Below are 23,675 nucleotides of genomic sequence, written 5' to 3' on the forward strand. Positions count from 1 at the left end.
ATGCAATGCATTATTGTAAGGAAATATACTTCTTCCTCTGGATTAGTAAAAATAAATAAATAAAATAAAATACCATTACAAATTATATAGTAAATCTGATTAGTGAACATGGTAACACAGTATCAATTACCAGCACAGAACCAATAAGTAAGCAGGGCACTGTTCCAGTGCAGTGGGATGACTTTCTTCATTAAACATTTCAGAAATTATATGAAAGCACAATCAGAAGCCTGGAAATTACTTCTGTGAATAATATATTGTAGCAATCTCGTTTTCTATAGACAGGCATATCACAATGGGCGAGGCAATCCACACACAGGCAGAGGGCGGTCGGGGACCTCTCGCACTAAAGCATAGCGCCGATACCGCTGTACAAACGAGCATAATGGTTGTGGCTGTATTGTTATAATACAGTAGGCCTTCTTGGTGTTTTCATTCATTTGTTTAGGGAGCGTCTTTTTCTCCTTTAGTATGCAAACTGTAATATAATATATTTGATATTACATCAATCATATACAAAATAATGAGATGTCCTTGTTAAAACATGAAATATAATTTGTATGCTTCTTTTGCATGATCTATTGAAGATAGGGATGTTATGATGGCATTCCTCGAAACATTAAGGAAATAAATTACATTACGGTAATAATATGTGCTGCAAAAGCATATGCAGGTAACATTAATGGAACAATTTCACTTCAACATGCTAGGCTAATACAAGAAACGAATGCGCCACCATGTGTTGCACTGAAAGGCTGTCTGTTAACTGTCCTAGTCACAGTGATATCCAGAATCCATTGCGGCATCCTGAATTTACTCACTCACGGAAATGGTGGTGGTTGTTTAGTAACCTAGACGCCAAGAAACTGTCAAGATGGCGAGAATGAAGTAAAATACGTTTTAAAGCGTTGTTTTCATTGTGGCGTTTACAAAACAAGCATATCACATTACAGAACCCTTTCCGTACTTTTAAGTCAGCTATATTGTAACGTGGTTGCCATGGCAGAGAAGGATGGGTTAACGTTGGTAAGTTAGTATGGATAATATTGCCATTGTCTGTTTCGTTGCATTCTCTTACCAGAAAAACGAGTCTGTCAGAGAAATCAGCTGTAATTATAGCTGTGTACATTACAGACTACAGGATCAACTAACGTAGCTACTGTACTGCAGAGCGTAGCTATTTCTTGCAAGATTGCATGATAATTTTTTGTTTAATTTATTTTGTAAATCGGAACCTATTCTTCGTTGTCTACGACATAGTTGTCGCCTGCTTTTTTTACATATCTATATATATATATATATATATATATATATATATATATATAGAGAGAGAGAGAGAGAGAGAGAGAGAGAGAGAGAGAGAGAGAGAGAGAGATTAGCAGGCCCACAATCTTCCTCTCTCCCATAGTGCTGTAAACTATAGCTAAGCCATAATGCTCTGTTTCTTCACTAGGAAGCAAAACAAAAAAATAATAATAATACAATATTTGTTAATGTTAATTTATCAATTAGCACTTAATTTAGCTGCTTTACACTGTAACATTGCATGTATTGTAGGGAGAATTAGCAAGAACCACTGTCAGTTATAGCCTGGGACACACTTTTTTGTTGGTCCTGTTAAACACATTACACTGCACAAGGGCACAAAATTCAACAAAATATTGGTAAAAGTTATACACGTTCTTCTACGTCAGCAGGAAACATCTGCCAGCCTTGTATGTCTATTGATCTATTTTTAGTATAATACATCTCCAGTTGCTATGGATACCACATGAAATAAATGAGGTGCTGCTGAGGTGTTGTATTCAGGTACACTTCTGTAGAAACGGCGTGCTGTCAGTCTATTATAAAACAAAACAATTCCTCATTGCCATTCACTATAAAGTTCTTCTCATTTAATGTAGAATAAGGAAAGTCTTGAATTTTTTGTTGTTGGAAATTTAAAGTTAATAAAATGAACTCCAAAGGTGTACATCATACCTGGTTTCAGTTTTTATTGTAGCATGAAGCACTTTCATTAATTGCCTTCATTAATGAGTTCTTTCAAGAAACCATTCCAGCTAATTTTCAAAGCCTTTAAAGTTACCCAACAGAAAATAATCAATGTATGTATTTAATTTAGGGCAGATTATGTAGGCTTAATCTGCCCTAAAGTCCCTCTTCCTTTGCACCTATACCCCATAATTTCAATAATACCTGACTGCAGTTCCAATAGAAATTGTGTCAATCAGCGTACATTCTACTGAAACACCTCAAAGTTCTGTATAACAGTTAGTGTTTTTACAATATACTATACTATACTAACCTTTTTTTTAAATCTGTGTGTGTTTCTAGGCTTTGATCAGTTGTTACTGCCAGGAAAGGTATTTCAATCATGTACAGAGTGCTGCTAACGAGGCTCTGAAGAAGAATGGAAATGACCCCGTCTTCATATTCTTTCGTGCTTATGGAATTTTAATGGAAGGTAACCCGGATATTTGTCTAACTGCTAAATATTTAGACATTTCTTTACATACATTCTGTCTTGAGGTTAACCTTTTCAATATAATCGTTATTCTTTCTCATCTAGACAGAATTCAAGAAGCCATTCGAGAACTGGAAGCTGTTAAAGGCAATCAAGAGGTGTCTCTCTGCACCTTAATGGCTCTTACTTATGCCCATAAGAAAAGTTCTACTCCAGGTTAGTGTGTTATTTGTAAACCTTCAAACAAAATCAATCAATCAATCTTTATTTTATATAGCGCCTTTCATAGTGGACCACCTTCACAAAGCGCTTTACAAGATTCAGTAAATACAAGAAATGCCTTAACATGTTATTTACCAAAAGTATAAAGCATACTTTATGGCTCATGTTTAATTTAAAAGCGCTTGTTTCTAAAGCTGGAAATGCAATAACTTCTCTTGCCCCAGAGGACAGACATGCTCGTGATCATGGATCATAAAACCTCCACTGCTGCTATCAATACCCAAAACAAACCTGCTTCTCCAAACAAAAATGTTTGAATGCCAAAATGTATGTTCTTAAAAACAAAATGTATAATTTGACAGATACTAGGATGTCTTCCCAGGAGAGTTGTTTATGTTGGTTGATGATGTTTTCCATTTACTGAAAGCCATTTATTTTAATATAGTTATTATACAGCAGTAGTATGTTTTAAAAAGAAGAATTCTAATGAAATACTTTTTATTGCTTGCATATTGCTTACCCTAAGTCTTGTTTAAACCTTAACGTTACAGATCGAGATGCTATACAAGAGCTGGATGCCAAACTAAAGGAGGACCGGAAGAGCGCAGGTCAGAGGGGACTCTACTTTGCGGGGCTGTTCCTTTGGCACCTGGGGCGCAATGACAAAGCTCGAGAGTATACAGAGAGAATGATCAAGATTTCCAATGGTGCGAAGGAGGTAAAATGTTTTCCCTAAGCATTATTGGTTGTGTCTCAAAACATACACATGCTGCTTTATATGTGTGTATTCCCAAAATGATGTATTAAAAAAGAATATCCATTACAATGTATATATACAATGTTACAATGTTATATCTCGGGATATAACCTTCAGTTGTTTCTCTGCCAAAGTACGTCACTAGGACCTGAATTCTGACACTTGGAAATGTGCATGAAGGAATGCTGCACAATTCATTACATTTGACTGAAGAGTTATGTATTCAGTTCGATTATTTGCCATTTCCCTTGTTTGTTTGTAATTGAATTATAAAACACTGTTTTGCAGGGATTAATTTTAAAAGGATGGATAGATCTGACTTCTGGTAAAGATGCATATGCAAAAAAGTCTGTCAAGTACTTTGACGAAGGAATGAAGGATGGGATAGATGTTTTTGGTATGATGGGAAAGGTAAGTGTGAAAGTAACAAGAACAGAATGTATACTAAACATAATTGAAACTGATGAATTCATTAATGTCAATCTCTGCATCATTTTAGTAACACTGCAGAATTTAGGAAGGTGCGAATTGCACAGTTATTCTGTTGTTGGATTTCAATAAATGCAATAAAAATAAAAGGTGTTGAATATATAAAAAAGTTAGATCTTTCAATTATTATTGCATACATATTTTAGCATCCCTGTGAGCCAAATTCAGCATCATATTACTGCTTCTCCAACATGTTATCCATTTTCTAGAAATCCAAAACGACTGTTGGTGGAACATGTAAAGAACGTTACCCCACTCTTATCCCACTTAATATCTTGGTATCACTGAATATATTTTTGTCCCATCTTTAAATAAATGTTAATAATGAATATGCCATGGCATCCCAAATATTATCAATTTACTACTAAAGCAGAACGAGTGCCTTGGGATTCCAAATGAAGGTTGATTTATAATTGTATTTTTGTAATCACTTACAAAGAGTATGTTAAAGTTTGCTGTACCTGTTTGATTAATACAAAATATATATTAAGATAATACTGTATGTAATGGAAATCCAGACAGATGTGTGGCCACTGGAGAGTTGACTGAATTATTCAAATAACTGATTGAAATCGTTAACATTAACTAACTGAAATAAGCACCATCAGACCCTATCTCCGAAGTTAACCTGCAGTTTTTGTCTTAATTAGGCCCAGTATTACGAGTTTCGCCAGAACTACTCTGGAGCTTTAGAAACTGTCAATCAAGTCATTGTTGCCTTCCCCAACTTCCTGCCTGCTTTCATAAAGAAAATGAAGCTGTTTCTAACCTTGCAAGACTGGGAACAAACAGTCGAAGCAGCTCAGAGGTACTGAATCTAGCGGGTGTAATTGCCTTTCCACTCTATTCAGGTTATTTTTAGATTTATGTGGGTGGTAGTTTTTCACTGTGCAGTAACATTTGCTTTAAACTTATAGATTTGCTGTCAGATCCCCATTATTTCACTTTGGTCATCATTAAAGTCTAAATAGGTGGTTCTCAAACAAAATTGTTTGGTGGCCTCAGAGTGGGGCCACCAACATTACTATTGCCACACTGCTAATTTTTCCTAAAAATATTGAGTACATCATATGAAAAATTAAGAAAATATAGACATATGCACTTATAATTTCCAGGTGTAGTTGTGAATTTTTCTTTATTAGTATTGCTCTGACAACAGGTCAAAGTTAGTCATATACATTGATAGAAATTAATACAATACCTGAGCTAAAGTACATTGCTAACGTATTGAAGTTAAATAAATATAAAAACTACTTTCACTTTCCTGTTCCAATATAATGCTGTACAATTCACGGCTAAATCTAACAAAGGTATAACAATTTGCAGTGCTAATGCAGTGCTCTCTCATTATAAGGCTCTCGGTTATAACGCGCCTCGTATATACAGCTCCTACAGCATGTCCCCCAATTCCCTATACTAGTGATTCATGCAATATTTATACAGTAAATACAGTACTGGTGTGGTTCAAACTATAAACAACTCCCTTTTGATACAGTATCTGAACTGAAGAAAAGCTGTGCTGGCAATTTATAACAAAGACATCTTATTCAGCATTCGTTTTATAACAAAATAAGTATTAGGTCTATTATGTGGTTATCTTTCTTAATGTATTTACTTTTTTGTTGCAAGAGGGGCTGCAGCTTTTTCCGGGAGAAGAGACGATTCAGCCCCGCTCTGGCAGCCGAATCTGGGGCGAGCCCATTCCCTCTTCCCCTCACCCAATCCGCTCTCCTTCTCGCATTTGGTTTGCTTGTCTGTAGCTTCATAATGAACTCCCAACTGCCATTTAGCCAGGCTATATATAGTTTAAAAACTGCTAATTAAAATGATCCATGAGTGGGAATGTTACCTTTTTTAAAAATATAGCGTTGATTACGTGGTGCTTTATGCATGGTTAATTCACGGAAAGCTACATTTTGCTTCACTATCTGTGAATTATAGAGCGGGAGTTATTTTAGTTTGTATTTTAGTCAGATATGTGCTGTTATGTATCCCGTGGCGCCCCCTAACACCTCCCCCGTTTATAACACTCTTGGTTACAGCATTTACATGTGTGACCCCCAAGACCCATGTTATAGCGAGGGAGCACTGTATATCATTAAATTATATGTAAAACTAGTTGTCAAACAGTAGTCAAAGTTATAATTTTTTCTTGTGTGTATTTCAGACAGAAACAGTACATATCAAAAGCCACATTTTCATAAAGTAATAGCATTATTGAGGTTTGCTTATGCCTTTGTAGCAGAACACACAAGTTAACACTCAAATTGAACTTAAATAAACTCTTTCAAAAATAAATGGTAAAAGGGACCGTTGGACAAATAAAAAAAAAAACTCATCGATATTTTTGTTTTCGTTTATTGCTCTCCTCATAACCGAAAATAGAAAGTGTTTGGAAAGCGTGAAGCATTTTCGAATCACATAGAGGACACAAAAAGCAAGAGTAGTTTATTATTATTTTTGATACTTATTTTTTTATACCTATTTTCCAATTCCCAAGTTTTCTCCTGATTCTTTCTGTTGTATTTTATTCTAACAAGATGGGAGATGAAATGTAATAGTATGTGCCCTTATATAACCATCACATTTGCAATCGCTTTGCTCCCTGTTGGTTTCTTGCTGCCCAGGACCATTACATTCACTATTGCAGTCAAGTCTCCTAAAGCTACTTTGAACTGGAACAAATCCGCCATTCTGAGCTCTGTGATGTCCCAGAGGTTCAGGTGTGATGAAAAGAAAGGCCAGTCTCATGCTATTGGTGTGAGCTGAACCATTAAGTAAAAAAAAATAAATTGGCGCAGGATTATTCATCTTGAACTCTAACCTTGTATACAAAATTGGCATATTAAATACAAATAATGTATTTAAAATGAATAGTAGATTATAAAATTGAGTATTACAGTACCTTGTATTGTACAATGTTATCTTTAGTGGTAATATTTGCTGTAATTACAACTGTAGTGTAAAGATGAGTAATTTTATTGCAGGCTTTTGCAGAAAGACGAAAATAACCTTGAAGCTTTAAGGATGCTGGCACTCTACTCATTATGTAGCAAGGGAAATATAGATGAGGTAACACCAGTGTTTCTGTTAATGATAATAGATATTTGTGTGTGTGTGTGTGTATATCTGTCTATCTATCTATGTATCTATATATATATATATATATATATATATATATATATATATATATATATATATATATATATATATATATATATATATATATATATAAATATTTTGTACGTATGGTTGAATCAACTAGCATTGCTAAGAATGAAGACGGGACCTATATAGGAGAAATCAACACAATAATATTTGATTTAATTTTGTTAATGTACAGTATTTCTTTATTTGCAGTCCATTACCCAGGTCAGTAACCTTGTTGGCAGCCTGGACCGCTTTGAACCTCACAATGCTGAGCTGTTCTATAGAATGTCCTTAGCTTTTACAAGAGTGGTAAGTGTATAATAAAGTGGTTCATTTTAATCCTTACAGTAATTGAATATTGAGAATGTCATTATGAACCAAGAGGTAATAGTTTATCAGGATGTATTTTTTTTTTTTTTAAATCCTCTGAATCAATTTTTTTCTTTCAAGAAGTGTTTAAGACATGTGGTTTAGTGTGAAAGAAAAAGTGATTTAAAATGGGAGTTTTATTTATAGTTCCACCTGTTGGCAGGTATTGTAATTGTGTTGCAGTAAAAAGCTCTATAGAAAAACTTTTTTTTTTCTCCTTGGTATAAAAACTTAATCTCATGGTTATGAAGGCCTATACATATTTTCAAGCAAATACATGTCAGTTTATTTCTTTATGTTTGTAGTTTGTAAGTTTCTTTTAGCATTTTTTAATTTAGCACAGTGGTGTTTAACCCTTAGCGGTCCATTTATTCAGCGCTTGTCAGGCGCGTTATGTCCAATTTATTTTCACATGCACTGTTTATTTTACACACGCTGTTTAAAGTTATTTTTTTCAGAATAAAACAGGTTTAAAAGGCATTGCATGGCAAAACAACATGAGTACTGCATCTCCAGCCAAGCCCCAGCCCTTCTTCGCTGTATTTTTCACATACCTCTCTATAGATGTGCATATTGATAAATCCTCCCCTGATCACTCGTTTTATCACCAAACTCCTCAATAATGCTATCCAAGTCATTATTTTATTACTATAACATCTCAAAAAGCTCTGCAAATGTCTGTGATAGTCTTTGGAGGCTGGATGCGGAAGCAGCTATCTCCTTTGTTTAAGTCTGTGTTATCTCTGTGGTGCATGGGGCTATCAGAGACATCCTTTTTTTCAGCTTCATTTGGATCCTATCGGTCTCATTTGGCCATTGAATGGTTTTCTCGGCTTTAACCAGAGAAAAAACGACTAGAGACCTGTGCTTTACGTCTTCTTGATGATGTCGGACAAGGTCCGACATCAGACTGGAAAGGAAAAATTGTAATGTCGGACCTGGTCCGACACAGGACTGCAAAGGGTTAATAGTAATGGGGGTGGCATTATGTGTTAGGTTTTTGTTTGTGTTCATCCTTGTTATTTTAAACAGTGTGGACGAAACCAGATGATCCTTCAGCAGACACAAACTTTAGTTGAAAGAGCATTTGCCATGGCTTCGGATGATGCAGAACTGGCCACTGAACTTGGCTACCAGTTGGTACTGCAAGGAAAACTAAAGGAAGCTATAAAATGGTACAAGACTGCTATGACCTTAGATGAAACTAGTGTCTCTGCATTGACTGGTAAGAAGATCTTTAATGAAGTGAATTCGTCAGGAAGAGATGCATGTAGTGTACTTGTTTTGCAATGGGTTGTCATTTGGATTCATGTTGTTCATTTATAAAGGTAATTTCTTATAATTAAAATGTTTTGTTACTACAGTATTAATGACAGATATTTGTTTATCATATTAAGTTAGTTTAATAAATTATATAGGGTTCAGCTCTTAAACTGTACCTGTTGTGTAGTATTAAATAATACAGTGACTGAGGTGGAGTTTAGTTCAGAATGTTGCTGTACAGTTACCATTGCTGGAGAGGCAGTCGCCTCTCAGTTAATAGATAATGGCTGATGGCAATGAAAGTTTTAATTTTGCATGTTCTAATGCTCACAGGGATCATAAAGTGTCAGCTAATTGAAGGGCACCTGGAAGAAGCAGAGCAACAGCTTGAATTCCTCAATGAAATCCAGCAATCTATTGGAAAGTCAGGGGTAAGGTTTTATATATATATCAGATAAAGGAAGGGAAGAACTACTGTAACTCACCGATCTAGTATATTCAACCTACCACGAGTTCATATTATTGTTATTTACAAGCAAGGCTAATTTTGTAGGTAGTTCTAGTACTATTTAGGACTTGCAAAGATTTGTCTTGATAATATCATACAAATAAACTAATTAAAGCAGAAAGTTAATACTGTTCCAATATGTTTTTTCGTGAAGTAAATTAATTTGTAAATGTTTAATTGGAAAACAGTTTCTCCTTCAGAACAAATAACAGGTAATCATTTGCCCTACCACTGTTCTAGAAACCTTACATAACCCAAGACTGACAGTTCGTCATTCTTGCAAGTAATAAAATAAAATCAAGATTCTGCATGCTCAATGGACAAGAGCACAGAATTATTTTCCAGCCTACTATTTTTTATTTAGTTTTCTGATGTTTACCAACCTATGTTTCTGCATCAGGACATTACAGTTTCACTAGAGGATGTTAGCATTAGATTTAAGAATCCTTTTAAAATATAAATAAAACACATATTTTTGCTGAAGGTGAACAAACAAGTTTCTCAGACTAATCTTCATGGATTTATTTTAAGTATTTTCATCACAGTTTTCCTTATCAGTTGTATCTGACATATTCTTTCAAGTAATCTTTAAGAAAAAAAAAAGCTTACATGACAAAGCATAAGAAGTCTCAGTAACTAGCAAATGTCACATTTTAGTTAAAATGGTACTTTTTCTGTGTTTTCAGAGTGCTTTTAAAAACACATTGTTGCTGTTTTGTGCAGGAGCTGTCTTTCCTGTGTGCTGTCTTAGCAGCGAAGAAGCATAGATCTCAAGATGAGGTCATTCATTTGCTCAACGATGCCACGGACACTCACTTCTCCGCCCTGCAAGGACTGCCGCTAGGGGTTCAATACTTTGAAAGACTCAATCCTGACTTCCTGCTGGAGATTGTTAAAGAATACATTGCTTTCTGCCCAACAGAGGTCATTTTCTAATGCCTTTATAGAAAGTTTGCATAAGGGTCATGAGGCTTTTAGTCGGGAAAAGTCATTTCAGGGAAAATGTAAATCCAAACAAACATAAACTTGCAATTATATTTATTTATTTATTTATTTATTTATTTATTTTTAATGTATCAACATGCTCTCTGTTATGCAAACATTTGTATTTTAAAATTCCTTTTCCCCAGCAAAAAGTTAATTAAATAAGTGTGGAAAAAATAACATTCACGCTAATACCATAGTAAACTAATTATATGATGAAATCAGAAATTAATATACAAATATTTGTCACATTGTGGATTTATGTTTTGTGCATAAACATACTGGTAACCCTCCATTCCTAACCACATGTAGCCTGAACAGGTGGTATTGACCTGTACAGAAGCACAATGAAGATTAGAAAAAGGGAGTACTTCATTCAAGTGCCCTCTAGGTATTGCAGCAGTTTACTCCAGATTAACTTTGGTTCCCAGTAGGTTCCAGTTGCTCAACTGAATAATTAAAATGTAACTGCCTGTACTGTGAAATAAATATTTCCCATAGATTAGGCTAAAGAAAGCTGTTCTTATTTTAGGTGAATTTAGCCTTCTTGTAACAGTTTACCACTCCCCTTTAATATTAAAGTAGATGCATATTTACTTTAATGTATATGCTGCTGCTGTGAACTTGCATTAGTAAGTCCATTAAACCAGTCTGAACAATGACATTGATATACAGCTAAAATACTGCTTTATATGAGTCCCTTGGGATATGAAGTGAATTCTGATTTGCAATGTTGATGGTTTTTAACAGTTTGAGTAATTCACAATATTGTATTATAGCACTAGTGGAACAGAACTTTCCTCTTACTGCATCTCACGCAAAATTAATTTAATTTCAGTCAGCATCTCAAGGACAGCCTCCCTCTCCCCAGCTCCAGCATTGTGCCTCTGTGCTGGAGACGGTGGTAAAGACTGTGCCAGGGCTGGTGGAAGCTGTTTACTTGATGGCTAAAGTCAGATTCTTAGCAGGTGAGTCAATATACTACAGTGTATGCAGTTAACTGGATTGGTTTGGGGACGCTGGGAAAGAAATACTGAAGCAATGTGTACTCTAAAGTTGCAAAAAAATATATAAGTAATTGGGAGAATCACATTTGTGGGGGCTATATGTGGGATTTTAATACAAGTATAATTTGTGTGTAATTTAAGAGCTTATTTTATGCAAGGAAAAGTATTAAGTACAAATTTCAAAATACACTGATGTATTTAAGCAAACATTATAAGGCCAAATTGAATAAAGAATACACTATGTCAATTCTACATTTTTTAATTTTATTTTATAGGTGACATTGATGCAGCTCAGAACAGCATACAGCACTGCTTGGAACAGAACCCTTCACATGCTGATGCGCATCTGCTGATGGCCCAGATCTATTTGATGCAAGGCAGCTTTAAGCTCTCTTCACAGTCTCTGGAAATGTGCCTCAGCTATAACTTTGAGGTGAGCTCAGCCATGAAAAAAGTTAATTGTTTTAAATTGTTTTGAAACATTGCTTCATTAAGACTTTCCTTGTGTAGATTCGGGAACACCCACTGTATCACCTGATTAAAGCTCAGACCCAGAAGAATATGGGGGAGGTCCAGGAAGCCATTCAGACTTTGCAAATGGCGATGAGTTTACCAGGAATGAAAAGAGCTGGTAGTTCTTCAAAATCCAGAAGCAAAAAGGTTGGAATCAGCTCAACTGGACGAGTGTCTGTATTTCTGGAGTTAGCAGAAGCCCACCGGCTAAATGGAGAACAGGTAGAGAGAGATCTATTTGAACCAATTTTCAAAGATAAATGAAGAAGACTACGTAGCTATTCTTACTAGTTTTTGCATTGTTGAGATTATGTTAATATACTGTATGCAGTGATTGCATTTAGTTTCGGGGATTTACTCTGTTAGACATTTTAATAAATACAAAAATTCCCAATTTTGGTTGCTTTTTTTCAAAACTTAGTACAACTACTAAATCATTTGGTACTTTAACACACAATGTGCTCCAATACTGCATCTCTGTGTTTTTCAGCACGAAGCAGCTAAAGTAATGCAGGATGCAATCAATGAATTTTCAGGCACCCCTGAAGAACTGCGTGTCACAATTGCCAACGCAGACATGGCTCTCCTTCGCGGGGACACTGAACTGGCCCTAAGCATGCTTAGAAACATCACACCTGAGCAGCCTTACTACATTAAAGCCAAAGAAAAAATGGCAGACATTTATCTCAACTACAGAAAGGAGAAGAGATTGTATGCAAGCTGTTACAGGTAAAAAAAAAAATTGCTAGAGTTTCAGCAATGAATGAACTGATGGAATAGAAATGTACAAGCTATGTGTTTGTCTCAGAAGGTTGTGTCAAGTGGAAGTTTGAACTTGGCCTATTGATGTTCAATATTCTAGAACAAGTTGTTGCCCTGGGTGATAAATAAAAGGGTGTAGCTCTGTTGCCCTGTTCAGAAACATGTTTTGACAGATTTTGTCTTCAAGGAAGGTGGGAGCTTATAAATAATTCCTGCTTATGTAGATGTATTTTTATAATTGTAATAATTGAATCTAATTCTGTTTTACAGAGAACTGGTGGAAAAACTGCCTAACTCCCACACATATCTCCTGTTAGGTGATGCTTACATTAATATTCAAGAGGTACGCTAAATTGTAGAATTCCAGTCTTTGACTACAATCATGACGCATAGCAAACATGTTACTGTATGAATCGGTATTGTTGTGTTGTTTTTTTAATATAATGTTATGTTTCATGCATGATTAAATAGTATAGTTATGTGGGGTGCCATCTTGTGGTTTAAAAATGAAAGGAAAACCCATCAGTCAGCCCTTGCAAACCTGTACTTACAGTATGGCCAGATTATAGTTGCTGTGTTTGAGGGTATTGTAGTTTTTTATTGTTGCAAATAGCATTTGTTTCCCTGTACCACCCTTCCATGGAATATAAAAAGGGGTGCCTAAATGGTCCTATGAATATATCTGGAGGAGGCAAAGCCCCATCCGTTGTTTTGTCTTTATTATTTCATCTTCATACTGCACACAACTTCCTAAAATCAACATGCAGCTGGAGGTACAACATAGATACAGTGGAAAAGTTTCAACTTATTAATGAAGAAAATTATTAATGAAGTAGTTTTTATCTTTAAATTTGTCAGTCAGTGGATTACCGTAATATCTATTGTTTTGTTTTTGCAGCCTGAGAAAGCAATCGAAACATATGAACAGGCTTTAAAGAAAAACCCCAAAAATGGTGCTTTGGCGAGCAAGATTGGTAAAGCTCTTGTTAAAACTCATAACTATGCTAAGGTATGCTATATCAACATATTTTGTATTTTGTGAATATAGATAGATAGATAGAGTAGATGAGTGTGTGTGTGTGTATATATATATATATATAGACAAAAGTATCGCCACCCTTTACTTAATAGTATACGATAAGTCAAGAAAGCAGGTTAACAAGAATTTAGTGAACATTAGCCACTAATGAATATGACAAATACACAATTTGGGGTAGTTTAACTAGCAATCTTTATAAAAATAAAAAAAAAAGCAATTAAGCAATTTCAGATATAAATAAAGCAATCATGACAAACTTCCAACAATATTTATGTGGAACCTGGTGACAGCCCACATCCTGCTTGTGACAGAGGAAACATTTCATTTGATATGCAATATTGATGAAAGTTGTATTTTTATATAAAGCAGAACATGTTTTTATTCATTAGGCAATTAATTATTATGAAGCAGCACTGAAGACTGGTCAGCAAAATTATCTCCTTCATGACTTGGCAGAGCTTTTGTTAAAACTAAAGCAATATGAAAAAGCAGAAACGATTCTACAGCAAGCCCTAGCCCATGAACCAGGTAGGTATTTCTGTTGGCTAGACTTGAGTTGATCATGATCATGGCTGCTGGTAAAAAAAACAAACGAAAAAAAAAACATGAAAGGTGCAAGGTTTAGTCTGTTGGTGTTGGTGAACTGTAATTAAGCCTTATCAAAGCTGTGTTACTCCAGCAGGGTTTTTCAACATTAAACTGAAACTTTGTTCTCCTGCCTGTCTCTCACACTCTTTGGTGATAAACTACCACCGTGGAACTGCTTATTTCAGACCTGTATAAAGTAATTCATGTACCAGCCACAAATAGTTGTTTCAGTGGACCCACATCAGTTTATTTAGCACCTTTAACTACATAACTCCATACCATCACAGACATGGCCCCTTTACAGTGTTGCAATGTTTGTATAGTGTGTTGGCAATGCAGTGAGATCACAAAAGATGTGAAACGTGGCTATTGGTTGTAGTGCAATAGCTGTTGTATTTTTCATGGTTTTTTATTTAATTTAATTTTTTAGTAACCGACCTCTCTGCATTAACTGAAGATGGTCGCTATCTAGTTCTTTTAGCCAAGATCCACAGCAAAATGGAAAAAACTGAACAGGCTATACTTTCCTTACAGAGGGTATGTATTACTAAATATAATGTATGTTAAGGAACAAAAGGGTATTACAGACAAAAAATAAGTTTTATATATATATATATATATATATATATATATATATATATATATATATATATATATATATATATATATATATATATACACACACACACACACACGCACAAACCTCAGTTAACTCTTGGAACCCTGTATTTGGGTTATTATTGCTACATTATCTTTTGGGTAGTATGTGTATTAGTATATCATTCATTTTCCTGAACATCACTTTCAATAGGGAGTCTATTTCCCAACATTTCAACAGCGGTTCACTGAACCGGATACCACAGAAAACCTACAGTAGCACAAAAAGTATTTAATTGCCATAAATGCCCTTTTTACAGTTTTAAAATAATGTGTTAAAACACACACACACACACAGAAATTAAGTCTGTATGTAACATACTGCAGGTTTAACTGAGATCAGTGCACTCCTCAATGATTCAGCCATGTTTGTTTTACAGGCACGAGATGTACAAGCTCGAGTTTTGAAACGGGTTCAGCTTGAGCAACCTGAAGCAGTTCCCAACCAGAAACAATTGGCAGCAGAGATTTGTGCCGAGATTGCCAAACATTACACATCTCAAAGAGACTATGAGAAAGCCATCAAATTCTACAAAGAGGCGCTTGTTTATTGTGAGACTGATAAAAAGGTTAGTTCAGCTGTTCATCTAAATACTGTGTTGACTCAAAGGTTCCATTTTCAGTGCAGCTGTATGTCAATAATGGCCACTGTGAATCTAGCATAATAAACCTTTCACATGTATAAAAAGAGACCAGTTAGAAAAATGATCTGGGGCTAATTTGGGATGAGCCAGCTTATGTATCTGTGTATGTAACACTAATTTCACTTATTCACTAAACATTTACTGCTCGGTTTCATTTAATTTTCACCCTTCATCCATGGGTTTTGCATCAGTGTTGTACACCAACAGCTGTTATAATTAATTTCTGTCAGGTTTCACATATAGGCAAACTCCCTGCGTCTGTTCTGATTTGAAGGCAGCTCATGAATATCTATATCTGGATTTCTCCTTATTCATTAATACATTTCTTTATGCATATTATCACCTGATTTGTCGACTTGTTACATATCCAAGAACCAATGGGTTTGTTATTCTTTGAGAATATTTTATTCTACAATGTTTTTTTTTCTTCAAATTAGCATCACGACATACAATTATATACAATTCTGTAAAAAACAATGTGAATATTTGTAATTCACCTCACTTTTTTATTTGCATTGGTGGTAAGTGTATTTACAGTATATATATATATATATATATATATATATATATATATATATATATATATATATATATATATATATATATATATATAACAATATCATTATGTAGGGTTTTTCCTTTCAAATAAATGTATTAAATAATAACAGAGCATTGCAAGATTCACTCATCACAAGAAGATACTGGTATTTGGAGTTTAGAGAATAGTTTTATTTAACCAAGCAAATTGAATTTAAAGAATGAGACCCTATCTGTAAGGAACTGTATTAATATATACTTTTGTTTTGCAGGTGATGTTGGAGCTTGCTCGATTATACCTTGCACAGGATGACATAGATGCATCCCAGCATCAATGCGCAATACTTCTTAAGAATGACCAGGATAACGAAGCTGCAACCATGGTCAGTTACTAGGATCAGGCTCCAGTAATATGTTTTAAGCAATTATTTGTAAATATAGATGTTGGTACACACTGTTATGTATTGATAGCAGCCTGTTGGATTATACTGAGATAAACAAGCTCTTCTGATGCCTGAGGAAAAGATGGCTACCTTAAACCACTTAGAAAAAAATACAAATAGTCAAATACACCCACACTGTGTGTGTCCTGAGGTAACGGGAAGCCGTGTACCCATATCAGATCACTGAATGTTTTAAAATGTGTATTTGTCATTGCGCATTATATCGAATTTTAATAAGTATAATTTTTTTTTTTTTTTTCAGATGATGGCTGATCTGATGTTCAGGAAGCAGGATTATGAGCAAGCTGTTTTTCATGTTCAACAGCTTTTAGAACGCAGGACCTGGACATATGTTTTTTAAATATATATATATATATATATATATATATATATATATATTATATATATATATATATATATATATTGCCCATACATGTGTGGCTTGCAAAAGTTCAGACCCCTGATCAATTCTCTCGTATTACTGAATTACAAATGGTACATTGAAATTTCGTTCTGTTCAATATTTTATTTTAAAACGCTGAAACTCAAAATCAATTATTGTAAGGTGACATCGGTTTTATGTTGGGAAATATTTATAAGAAAAATAAAAAACTGAAATATCTTGCTTGCATAAGTATTCAACCCCCACACATTAATATTTGGTAGAGCCACCTTTCGCTGCAATAACAGCTTTAAGTCTTTTGGGGTAAATATGTACCAGCTTTGCACACAGTGTCGGAGTGATTTTGGCCCATTCTTCTTAGCAGATTTGTTCCAGGTTGTTCAGGTTGGTTGGACGACGCCTGTGGACCGCAATTTTCAAATAGTGCCACAGAATCTCAATGGGATTGAGATCAGGACTTTGACTGGGCCACTGTAGGACATTCACCTTTTTGTTCTTGAGCCACTCCAATGTTGCTTTGGCCTTGTGCTTGGGATCAGTGTCCTGCTGAAAGGTGAATTTCCTCCCAAGCTTCAGTTTTTTAGCAGACTGAAGCAGATTCTCTTGCAGTATTTTCCTGTATTTTGCTCCATCCATTCTTCCTTCAATTGTAACAAGATGCCCAGTCCCTGCTGACTGAACTCTGTAGCTCCTTCAAAGTGATTATTGGCCTCTCTCTGTCTTCTCTCACAAGTCTCCTTCTTGTTTGAGCGCTGAGTTTTGAGGGATGGCCTTTTCTTGGCTGTGCCTGGGTGGTGTGATGTAGCTTCCACTTCCTGATTATTGATCCAGCTGTGCTCACTTGGAAATCCAAACGCATGGATATTATGTTGTACCCTTTCCCTAATCTATGTATTTGTGTTACTTTATCTCTAACTTCTGTAGAATGCTCTTTGGTCTTCATTTTCCTTCAGATTCACAGCCTTACCAATGATCCTTCAACAGTGGCGTTTTTATCCAGAAAATGTGTCAGCAACTTTAATGCTTCACAGATGGAGGCCAATGGTAAGGTAATTGTGTCCTCGTTACGGCAATTTCTTTCATCGAGGCAAACTGGGAGCTTCCACAGCACAGGGGTTGAATACTCATGCAAGCAAGATATTTTAGTTTTTTATTTTTCTTAAAAATATTTCCCAACATAAAACCAATGTCACCTTACAATAATTGATTCTGAGTTTCAGTGGTTAAAAATAAAATATCAAACAGAATAAAATTTCAGTGTACCATTTGTAAGTCGGTAATAGGAGAGAATTGGTCAGGGGTCTGAATACTGTGTGTGTGTGCGTGTGTGTGTGTGTGTGTGTGTGTGTGATGCATTTTTTTAATATTATTTTCATTATATATTTGTGACTACGGTGAGGTTCCAGAAAACTATTTTTGGTGACTGAACTGCAATGGTGAAAAAAATATTCGCTTTCTGTATTTCTTCATAGTCAGTGTGCACACAGAGAGTTGTGGCAATGTGGGTCATGTGGCAATTGTGTCTAACAAAGTTCAGTCCTTAGTAACCAATAGCATTTCTCCACCACTGCTGTTGAGTCCCCAGCTGATTTAATAACAACCTTGTACATTACTGACCCACATGACTGGTGAAATGGAAATTATTTATGTCACACATTTTTGTTGCTAGATAACTATCCAACACTGTCACGTTTAATTGACCTATTAAGAAGAGCTGGTAAGTTAGAAGAGGTTCCAAGATTCCTAGAGATGGTTGAAAAGCATTCTTCAAGGGCAAGACTGGAACCTGGATTTAACTACTGCAAAGGAATTTATCTCTGGTATGTGGTGTCATAATTACAAAAGTACAAAGTAAATTGTTGTAACCCAAACTTAAAGGCATTAATGTATTTTATTACTGTCTGTTTAATACTCTTAATACACTCCTCCCACCTCTCCAGGTACACTGGTGAACCGAACGACGGCCTTCGACACTTCAATAAGGCTCGGAAAGACAACGAGTGGGGTCAAAATGCTGTGTATAATATGATAGAAATTTGTTTGAATCCAGATAATGATACAATGGGAGGGGAAGTCTTTGAGAACCTTGACGGTGATATTGGGTAAGTTTCGAAAAACAGTTTTGCATTGAATTCCAACGGTACAGCCTTTACAGTATTTGATGACATTAATGCAGCTGAAGTTTTGAATGTGACTTAATGTTCAAGCAATGTATTTTGAGTTTTTTAGGCCTGCTTGTTCCTGAAAATTGACTTAAATATTAAGAAAGAATTGTGCAGACTTCATCCAAAGTGTGAGCAAAGACAATGATACAATGAAAACAGTTGTGTGTGTGTGTGTGTGTGGATAATTTAAATACATGATATGAATTAGTGAACATATGAAACAGTTGTTTTTTTTAATTTTATTTTTTTTATCTGCAATGCTGTCAGCAACTCTACAGAAAAGCAAGAATCAGAACAGCTAGCTGTAAGAACAGCTGAGAAACTCCTGAAAGAGCTGAAACCCCAGACCATTGATGGTCATATTCAGTTACGTGTCATGGAAAACTACTGCCTATTGGCAACCAAACAGAAAGCCAATGTTGAGAAAGCACTGAATGCATTCACCGAGATTGCAAGCAATGAGGTTAGTAAACTCCGGTATGCAGATGGATTGCACATTGTCGTTGACAGGTATGTGACCAGTAATTTGTGCAGCAAATTGTCTAGACTTTTAGCTAAATTCCCAAAGCTAATTACTCCAAACTGGCATCAGCACATTTTTTTCAGAAAGGAGGAACACACCAAACAAAGTTACTAAAACAGATATAAACAACTAAGGCTTTTAACTTAGGAATTTGTAAGTAAGGAACTTGTAATGTTGATTAGGAATAAATAGCTTTGAGAATTTAGCCCTTTGTTTTGTCCAGTCCCTGTAAGCACACACCCAGTAATGACAAGAAAATGGTACAGTATTTCACATGCTTTTATCTTGGGAGTTCTTTACTGATGGTCATAGTTATTCCTAGTCCTATTATATTTTAGTATTTGTGAACTCGCACCACAAAATGCTCATGATTGCATGCTCCAGATAACCTTGCCTCATTTTGGCAAATACATTTTTATCTTGGTTCTAATAACATTGTATTTACCCACCTATTGCAGAAAGATCATATTCCTGCACTGCTTGGAATGGCTACAGCATATATGATTCTAAAGCAGACTCCAAAGGCCAGAAATCAGCTTAAACGCATTGCAAAAATGAACTGGAATGCAATTGATGCAGATGAGTTTGAGAAGAGCTGGCTTCTTTTAGCTGACATTTATATTCAGTCAGGCAAATATGATATGGCAGGTGAATTATTAAAGCGCTGTCTTCGCCATAATAAGGTAGGTAATGGTACAGCATCCCAAACCAAGACTGTAATGTTATTCTCCATCACATTCTTCTCTTTGTGTTATCCTGTAAGTATGATTCGGGGGGCGGAAGATAAGCTCCTCTCTCCTTTGATCTCCTATCAATCAAAATCTACTTCCTATTTAAACTATTAGTCACACTGTACACTTCCATCTTGTATTTTTTGTTTTTTTCCTCCTCTTCCTCCTCTATAAACTCAACCGCCTTTGTATCGGTCTCCTCTGGGGGGTTAGTGAGTTGCACTTCCCTGACATTTGTGCAAGCAACGCTTCCTTTACCTACACAAGGGAGTGAGTCAGAGGGGACCCCCGACCTTTTAGCATCTCAAGCACTATCACTCCCCTTGCAACCCGAGGATCTAAGCGTATTGTAACTAACCTTGCAGAAGGATGTCTTCCTTCGTAACACGGTGTAAGCTTCTCTCTGGGTGCATCCTCACCCCAGTGTGGTGTCTGGTGGGCCCCGATAATGGAGGCACTCTTCTGTGTTTTCAGGGCCCCGGTAAAGAGGGGCCCTCTCATATGTTTTCAGGGCCCTGATAACGGAGGGGCCCTCTTTCTTATATGTCGACATCTACAGGAGCATGGCTCCCACCCTGTGAAACACTAATGAAACAGTTCAAGCAAATAAAAACATCAAGCATGTAACATATTCCTCTTTTTAATATAACAAAAATAATCTATATTACTAGGAGGTGTAACTTACAAGAAACTCAGGCAGACTGAAGATTTGTCAAGTTCCTTTTCTTTGTGTTTTATCTACTAATAGTTTAGATTTTAACTTCAAGCTTGTTTGGCAGTTTGAAGTTACTGGTTGTTTAAATCGATGGAGATGCTAATGTATTTAACAAGGACAGATTTTTGTAGCTAGTGTCATTTGTTTAGAAATACTGTACAAGTCAGTAGTAGATAGGCAGTTCCTGTTGAAATCAAAACAGAATGTCACACCTGTTGTATATATTGTCGAGTTTACGTATAAAAATGTTTAAAACTGGCAAGAAGAATTGAATATGGTAATCGTTATGATTCGAAGAGTGATTCAGAAGATTTGGAACAAGCTAGCAACATTCATATTACCAATTAATCGGTTAACTTAGATGTATATTTTAAGTACAGTACCAGTAATACAATTAGATGTGAAAATATGTTAATAATAAATTAAATATGTTATACCAAGTTCAATTATAAACGTGACTTGCGAATAACATGCCCTTAATGTATTGGCTGTCTTTAACTGCCAATGTACCCTACAAAACTAACAAATGTTTTAAATTGCAGTCTAGCTGTAAAGCATATGAATATATGGGATACATTATGGAAAAGGAGCAGGCTTTCAGGGATGCAGCATTAAACTATGAAATGGCATGGAAGTATGGCAATCAAAGCAACCCAACTATCGGTAGGTCAAAAAGACGACTGCCACTCACATAGATTTACATACTCGTGTGGAAGTGGTTCTGATTTTAAAATTTTATTTCACAGGATACAAGCTTGCATTTAATTACTTGAAAGCAAAGAGATATGTTGATGCGATAGATATATGCCACAAGGTAAGCAACTTTTTTTTTTTTAATTGTTTCCTTGGGTGCATTACAAAAATGCAACATAAAAAATAAATGTCAGTTTAAAGTGTTACTGAACGGGCTGCAGGGTTTACAACAAAACACATTGCTTACATGGGCTGCTTGCTGTGCTGTGTGTATTCCTTCAATATTTATTTCAAACACAATCCTGATTGAAAAGGTGTTTTAATTAAAATGTCCTTGCTCACACACACCTAAGGTTTCAAAGACCGATTAGCACTAATCTTAGACTACCCAAGGTATCCAAGATTGGAACTAATGGCGGTCTGTGAAAGCAGCTCAAACACATTTTTATTGTAAAACCCTGATTGTGAAATGGAAATAACTTTTCAAAGCTGATTAACCAAGTACATAATACAAATATTGCAATAATGTTGAAAAAGACATTGAAGGAATACAGCAAATCAGCAGCAACAGATCCTCTAATCTGTTTAAGTTCGTAACATTTCTTTAAATGTATATATTTTCATTTTCTGCAGGTGCTGGAAGCACATCCAAATTATCCGAAGATGAGGAGAGAGATTCTTGACAAAGCGCGTGCAGCTATAAGATCGTAGCACAATTGTATTTAACAATATTGTTGGTGGTCGTGGTGGTGGGGTTTTTTTGTTTTGTTTTTTAAATCTAAGTTTATCTATGCCCATTTTTTTTAAACGGTCCTGTATTAAAGATGAAATATCTAAGTAAAATAACAAATTGTGTTGTTTAAAACATAAAAAAGGTGTCTGCAATGTGTATTTTAAAGGTGGATTTGAAGGTACAACTACAGTACTCCTAATTGAAATGGATGTAACAAATAAAAGACCTGCACAAATTATTGACATATGCTCTGTAAAGTTCCATTCATCTTTCTTTGTTACAGATGCATCTGCTGTATTCTCTGAATTTTCTATTGAGAAGTGTTGCCATCAATTGTTATTATTTATTCAAATGTTTTACCATGTAAATCATATAAACACTTTTGGGCTGTAAAAGTAAATAAGTTGATAATGGAAAGTATTTTAATGGTAGAATTAGAGGGTGTTTTGTTTTTTTCTATCAAACGTAGTTATATATATATATATATATTAAATTTGAACTGTATATGAAGTTGGCTCAAAAGTTTTAGAAAAAGTTTATACTAACAATAAAAAACACTTTACAGAATAATTTGTTTAAGTATTTTTTTATTTTGGTTGTTGATGACAGTGGGGGGACAATAAAGGCCTCTGACAGTCTGTGTGTAAGGGGGGAGGGGGTCTGGGGGTTTAAATTTGTAAGTGTGTGTCTTTTTTGTCATTGGCAGAATTTGCGACTGTTGAATTAGTATACTATTAAATAATAACAGCATTAACTGGTGTATTCCAGAACCTTTCCAACTATAGAGAAAGCGGTAAAAAGAAAGTCAAAAGATGTGCAAAATGTAAATAATTCATAATATGTCATTCTTAGTCTGATATAACTGGGCATGGCAAATGGTTATCTTTTTTTTTGTTGTTGTTGTTGTTTGTTTATTCAGTTCTGAACCATATCTATCCAAGAATACAGGACCATGAACAATGGCAAAGAGACCTACAAGACTGGATTAAGATGACTAGGGCATTGTACACTTTGTTTTTCTAACTTGTAGCTGGGGACCTTTCCTTCACTGCTGAAAACAAAACCAACCTCTAATCTGCAGAAACCTGGAGACTTGCATATTGCTGTTGAAATTATGGAGTTTCGGAACCATGCCAGTGGTGTTTAACAAATAGAAAAATAATACCAATTAAATTCCATGAGGTGAAAAACTGTTGTTATATTAAAAACCACAGTTCTAACAGGTAATAAATAAACAGCTCTAACGGATTTATTTCAATGTATTCCATTTCCTGAATCATTGATGTAAATTCTTCAGCACAGTTTACTAAGAATTG

At 35.2% G+C, this 23,675-nt stretch overlaps 1 protein-coding gene across 1 annotated transcript; it reads left to right on the top strand.

Annotated features, from left to right (window-relative positions):
* Positions 1–826: 826 nt before the first annotated feature.
* On the top strand, positions 827–22,830 carry ttc21b (tetratricopeptide repeat domain 21B). The gene is made up of 30 exons (XM_041264707.1): positions 827–1,026; positions 2,335–2,464; positions 2,570–2,680; positions 3,238–3,404; positions 3,732–3,854; positions 4,583–4,740; positions 6,920–7,004; positions 7,293–7,391; positions 8,484–8,676; positions 9,048–9,145; positions 9,946–10,146; positions 11,045–11,174; positions 11,489–11,646; positions 11,724–11,948; positions 12,217–12,455; positions 12,759–12,831; positions 13,387–13,497; positions 13,917–14,055; positions 14,546–14,652; positions 15,153–15,341; positions 16,226–16,336; positions 16,659–16,748; positions 17,457–17,463; positions 18,469–18,619; positions 18,740–18,901; positions 19,232–19,427; positions 19,946–20,170; positions 21,476–21,596; positions 21,680–21,747; positions 22,260–22,830. The coding sequence occupies exons 1-30, from the start codon at positions 1,000–1,002 to the stop codon at positions 22,335–22,337; spliced, it is 3,972 nt and encodes a 1,323-aa protein (XP_041120641.1). The 5' UTR covers positions 827–999; the 3' UTR covers positions 22,338–22,830.
* Positions 22,831–23,675: the final 845 nt, after the last annotated feature.

The sequence above is a fragment of the Polyodon spathula genome, chromosome 11 (assembly GCF_017654505.1).
Source record: "Polyodon spathula isolate WHYD16114869_AA chromosome 11, ASM1765450v1, whole genome shotgun sequence".
NCBI classification, from domain to species: Eukaryota; Metazoa; Chordata; class Actinopteri; order Acipenseriformes; family Polyodontidae; genus Polyodon; species Polyodon spathula.